This window comes from Channa argus, chromosome 9 (assembly GCF_033026475.1).
Source record: "Channa argus isolate prfri chromosome 9, Channa argus male v1.0, whole genome shotgun sequence".
NCBI lineage: Eukaryota > Metazoa > Chordata > Actinopteri > Anabantiformes > Channidae > Channa > Channa argus.
This window is the reverse complement of record NC_090205.1, coordinates 27,995,705-28,001,785: the sequence shown is the minus strand read 5'-3', so window position 1 is coordinate 28,001,785 and position 6,081 is coordinate 27,995,705. Positions and strand designations below refer to the sequence as shown.

Here is a 6,081-nt window from a genome sequence, read left to right as displayed (position 1 = left end):
TATTGTCATTCATGTGGGTTAAAAGTTAAGATTAAGATACAAATTCCATTTTCTAAAATATTGGGATGCTCTTTTTATACCCAGTGATGATAATGAGCTCTTTCCAATTAACCTCGCAGTTGTGAGATGTTTCACCAGATGTTGTTTTGTTGTTCGCATTTCACAACTTTTCAAATCTTTGTTGTACCGTTCCGGCTTTTTTTGAGATTTGTTACTGGCTTAAAATTCAAAATGAGGAATTGTTTTTCAATAAACAATACAATTTGTTATTTTTCACATTTGATACATTGTCTTTGTACTATTTACAATCAAAATAGGTTCTAAACAATTTGCAAATCATTGTATTCTTTTTTTTATTGGCATATTATACAATGGCCTAATAAAAAAAAAACATCTTCAGTGTGCAACATTTTTTAAAATTTTTTAATATAAATATGTTCCATAACTTACCTTAGGGGGAGCAGCCAAACCTTCCTGTGTAGAGCTTCAGTAATTCAGCACCAACTGAATTGCATTGAAAATTTCAGTACCTAAGGATTAAATGGTCTGTACTTATAAAGCACTTTTCCACCTATTGGCACTCAAAGCGATTTACACTGCTTCATCTATTCGTACTGACAATCACACACACTCGTTCACCGATGTGGAAGCTGCTATGCAGCTGGCCAACACTCACCGGGAGCAACTAAGTTGGGGTTCAGTGTCTTGCTCAAGGACATTTCGACATGTGACCGGAGGAGTCGGGGATTGAACGAACAACTGTGAAATTGGTGGACAACCGCTCTACCTTCCTGCGCCACAGTCACCTGTAAATCTCCTAAGCATTCGACAGTGACATGCCACTCTAATGAACATTGAAAATATTTGTATTTTGCTCCTTATTACTGTACTATTTTGTTAGAATGGATGTGGTTCAGGAGCTACATCAGCCATCTAGTAACCTGGAGGTTCCACTTATCACATTTAAAATTTTTATTCATTGACACCTTTAAGTCCTGTAAACAATTTTTATTGTAAAACCACCAAAAAAATTGTAAAAAAGACAAGGTGATATAATTTTTGTTAATATAGATTTTATAAAATTAGTATTAAAGTATCATTGGTTGGTATTAAGTCAAAGTTTGATACCAATTTTCAACTTCGACTTATAAGCTCTACAACTTATACTATATAGAGCCAATTCACAACAAAGTATTCTCAAGGCAATTTACAGAATAAAGTCATGACTACATAAATGCAAAGAGTTTTCAAGTGTTCATCTTCAAAGGTTCAGTATTTTCTTTTTTTAGTCTGATATTTATGTAACTATACATCAGAAAAAGCATAAACATTTACAACAGATAACACCTGATTTAATGTGACAAGAAACCTTGACAAAGGCCCAGGATCTAGGACAAAGACTGAACCCAGAAGAGAGAAGACTCCACTGAAAGCAATAGATCATAGGACCAGTGCCTATGGTTATGGCCTTGCATCTTCAGCTAACACAAAGAGTATGGTTTAATGTTGAGGTGCCCTGTAATGTACAGTACAACATTACAAAAAAGTGAGTTGACTAATTGAAGGTTCCCTTCCATGAGATCCCAGAATATGTGTTCATGTTGTATTCATGTTCTTCTGAACTCACTATCAGCTCAGCTGCTCTCCAATCTCAGTGACTGTAATACTGAACAAACAGTTTGCATGTCTGTAGCCCATCACAGCTCTGATTGGGTAACATCAAAACACATTTTTGTGAGCAGGCAGCATCCACACAATAAGGTGTCAATGTTTGTCACATTCTTTTCCATCCCAGCATACAGTGGTTAAAGACAAACTATGGACTACATCTTTTACAACAGGTTAATAGTGGTGAGGCTGTGTTAGTAAAAATATAACATTGGAGAACATCATGTGTTTTAAGGCTGTTGTTGCTAGGATTACAGATATGTTTCTGATAACAATTGTGTACAGTTGATTATCTCCCTGTGTCCCTGTCTGTTAGTGCTTTAGAGCAGCAGAGGCTCTTGGGAGATAAAAAGAGAAAGTGGGTGTAGAAAAGCTGAGGAGCAGGCAGTGGAGCACAAGTTCAGCAGAAGAAGAGAAAGAGGAGGTCTAACTTGTACCTACTGGACAGACACTGACTGTGGATATGACGGTGTGTAAGACCTCACTGTGTGCTCTGCTGCCAGGCGTCTGATGCGCTTCAATATGGAAGTTTCCGGGCTGCTGCCCGGCTGCCTGCTGCTGCTACTGTTCTGTGTGTGTGATCGGCCAGTAGGAGGAGAGAGAGAAAAACCACTGACTTCACCCGATGACCATGGCACCCTCCTCCAAGGCCTCTGGAAGCTGAAAATCAGGGACTCCATGCTTGGAGAAAAAGGTAAGAAAGGGAAACATTTCAGTTTGACTTTACTCCAAGTGGAAACCATCAGTACTTACTTGGCAAACACAATGATATGAATGATTAAATTTTAGGTCAGGTGGTAAAAGAAAAGCTGTAATATTTATGCAACTATTATTTACACAACTAAACTTACTAAATAATTTTTTTTTTTTTTTACCATAGCATAGTCACTAAATAGTCTGCAGTCTAAAGCTGCAGAATATGTCAAAATTGTGTCTTAGGTCTTACCAATAAACAACCAGTATCTTTAATGACATGAGGTGACTGTCATGGCTGTGGTGCAGGAAGGTAGAGCACCAATTCACCAATCCCCCAAGTTTGCTCCCGGCTCCTCCGGTCACATCTTGTGGTGTTGAGGAGGACACTAAACCCGAACTTAGTTGCTCCCGATGTGTGTTGGCCAGCTGCATAGCAGCTCCCCCATCCTTGTGTGGGTGTGTGTGAATAAGAAGCAGTGTAAAGCACTTTGAGGTCAATAGGTAGAAAAGAATTATATAAGTACAGATCATTAACCATGAGCTGAAGACAACTGTGACAATAAACACTCTGTCTAAAGACAGATAATGTTGTGGTTGTTCCTACTGTAAAGTCCTCTGAGGCAGTGACGTCTCCTTACATACTGTTGAATCAACACATCAAACAACAGTTACAACGAAGCCTGAACATAACTACCTTCATGTAGGAATTTCTTACAGGACTCTTGATTTAAACAGGGTTTTAGAAAGGGGTAGCTACACAGTATTTAGTCAAACATATTGGTTCTTTGTTTTTCTGACAATGTGAAACATCCAGGGTCATTGTCATAATGTTGGCTCTAAAATGTTTTTGTTCACTAAGTTAAAATGGTGTGTGCAAATATCATGCAGTCACAATACAGGCGTGTCAACTATGGCATTTGCTCTTTTTTAGCTCATGGTTTGGGTCAAAGAGAAGCTGTTTAGGGCTGTGCCCAAGAAGGTGCATGCTTGGAGTATGTACCATATACCCCGTCTTCCTTCTGTGAAACAATGCATTCTAACGTTTAAAAACCTAATGTCTCCATAACCACTTAACCTTGATTTTAAACACATTTGTCACTCAAAAAGGTGCTTTTTTAGGGCATCATGATACGTGATGCTATAACGATTATAAACCTCAGGACTAGACACAAGGCCACCATAGCTGTCAGACTTGGTAAGTGAGGCAGTGAGCTTAGGTCCAACTTTCTGTATTGTCATTGCTTTGCTGTGGGGTTTCTCTTCATGTTTCTTTGCATTACTGTGGGAGTCATTTAGTTTGTTAAATTTAAGGGATGCATACTACTCAAACTAAAATCTTTGGTTGGCGGTGGATTGAAGAATCTTTTTAAAAAGTTCACAGTTCCCAAAGCAAAAGCAGAAGAGCCTTTTGTCCGTCTCTCTGTCCAGCATCTTTTTCACACTAATTTCTGAAATTTCCTAAATGACATGATCCATTAGTCGTCAGAGTGTCACCTATCCACTATAAATGATCTCTTTAACTTGCAGATAATAGTTCTTATCCAGTCAGAGAAGAGCAAAAACAGCAGCTGCTCTACTGCCGTGTTGGGATTGGTTTCCATCTCCAGATTCTGCCCAGTGGCTCTGTAAAAGGGGTCCACAAACCCACTAACTACTGTGAGTTCACTCCACCCATATGACCCTCTCAGCATTTTCATGGTTTCATGGTTGGTTTTAGAGTCTGTATATACACTGATATGCAGTCACCTGAGATGTTCATTTTTTTTCCATGTTCACCAGCTTGGTTGAAGGTGTTTGCTATGAAGCATGGAGTGGTTGGAATCAGAGGAGTCAGGAGTGGCTTGTACCTCTGTATGAATGGAGAAGGAAGGGCATATGGAACAGTATGTAGGACACTGCAAAGCTAACAGTAGTAATACAGCATGGTGTAGTGCATGAGAAAATGTGTATTTTCTCAGACCTGGACCATTTTGAGACACAGGGTGCCATCTTGAAACCACACAATGTGATTAATGTTTCTTGGTCGTCTTTTCCAGGAGCAGTTTTCTGACGACTGCCTGCTGAATGAGAACCTGGAGGAGAATCACTACACTACCTACTCCTCTCTGTCTCACCCGGGCATCTACCTGGCTCTCTCTAACAAGGGAGACCTAAGGAAGGGCAACAGTGTGAGCCGCCACCAGCCCTGCACCCACTTCCTACCACGGAGAACACAGTGATCAGGTTTCACTATCGCCCAGCTCTGTCAGGAAAAACCTAAATATGAAACATTGTCACAGTGAGTTACATTCTGTGAGTGACATGTGACTACTTGACCGACACACCACAGTTTGTGCGGCTGCGGAGATGTGTGTCAAAGCGGTTGGTCTGTAACATAGGAGAACCTCTCACATAGGGGATAGTCCTCTCACCCTTCCTCCTCACCCTGTACACCTCTGATTAGCAGTGAAACTTTGCCCCCTTTCTCTATACTGGGGACCTGTATGGAAACTTAGCAAGAGGTTTCTTCAAATCCGCTGTGAGAGAGAACGGTACAGGAGATCATTTCTGCCAACATTCATAAGTCTTTATGACTCTGCTGTGTCAGGAGACAGACCTTCATCATTCCGTCACAACATAACTACAATAACTGTAACATACAGCCATCTATCCATCTATCAATCAGTCAATCAATCACCAATGGTTTGCACTGAAGCTGGTTTGAAACTTATATAAGGGAACTTTGCTTCTATCTTTGTCTGTTAAAGCTACCTTCTAATACCTGTTTTTCAACAAACAGGAAGCTGACGTGATCAAATGTATTCCTCTCAGCAGTGGGTGTGACATTGGACTTATCCGGCAGAAATGTGAATGAATGATCATGTTGATAATTTGTTATCTGTTCGTACATTTTACTTCTTATGAATTAGTTTTCAGTGATTAAAAAGCTTTTTATCACAAGTTGACTGTTCATAGAGAACTGGGTCTGACCATAGTGAAAAAATGTAATTCATTATTTTCTTCAGTTTTATTTATATTATTTATAGTAGTGGTGTAGTTTTATTTATTTGATTTAGCCTGGTTTCCAGTGCTAAATAAAATGTCTATTTTTTATAATAATTTGTGATAAAGTGTGTTTGAATTCGTTCAAGATTTAAGCAGGTAAAATAAAGAAACCTTTAATGATTATAAGTTCTATCACTTATTGTGAGATGTTGAAGACTCAACAGTTCACCCAACTCACTTCCAGATAGTTTGAAGAGTAACTAACTTAACTTAGTAAGAAATAGAACAGACACATTATTAAAAATAGCTTTGTCAGTAAAGCTGCTGCTCTTTGGGTCCCTCTTTTGTTATTTACCAGTGTTTGTTTAATACATTTAGGAACATTTTTAAAGTACTTTTTCTGAGAAAACAGCTGAGTTTTTTCAATGGAAGTTTCCACTGCCTCAAAGCAACACAAAAGACATTTCATTCCCTTTGATAAACCTACATAGGAGCAGAAGTCAAAGAGCCACTATGTTAAAACCTTGTCTCATAAAACCTAAAGCATTTAAAGGTTAAGTTTAGCCAACACTCACCAGGAGCAACTATGTGAGGAGCCGGGGATTGAACCAACAACTGCAAGATTGGTGGACAACCGCTCTACCTTCCTGCACCACAGTCGCTCCTCTCATCTTGATTTCTTGTCTCTTCAGCAGCCTGAATCAGCTTGTTTGTCTGTGCCAAAGACCTCTT

General features: G+C 39.2%; 1 protein-coding gene and 1 long non-coding RNA gene across 2 annotated transcripts; one reads left to right on the top strand and one right to left on the bottom strand.

Annotated features, from left to right (window-relative positions):
• Positions 1 to 2,092: 2,092 nt before the first annotated feature.
• On the bottom strand, positions 2,093 to 5,969 carry LOC137132543 (uncharacterized). The gene is made up of 3 exons (XR_010915136.1): positions 5,925 to 5,969; positions 2,615 to 2,811; positions 2,093 to 2,349 (listed from the first exon to the last, which is right to left on the bottom strand). It is a non-coding gene; the product is annotated as an uncharacterized lncRNA (long non-coding RNA).
• fgf9 (fibroblast growth factor 9) lies at positions 3,490 to 5,178 on the top strand. Its single transcript, XM_067515795.1, has 4 exons — positions 3,490 to 3,559; positions 3,892 to 4,020; positions 4,144 to 4,247; positions 4,401 to 5,178. Exons 1-4 carry the CDS (start codon positions 3,490 to 3,492, stop codon positions 4,581 to 4,583), a joined length of 486 nt encoding a protein of 161 aa, XP_067371896.1. The 3' UTR covers positions 4,584 to 5,178.
• Positions 5,970 to 6,081: the final 112 nt, after the last annotated feature.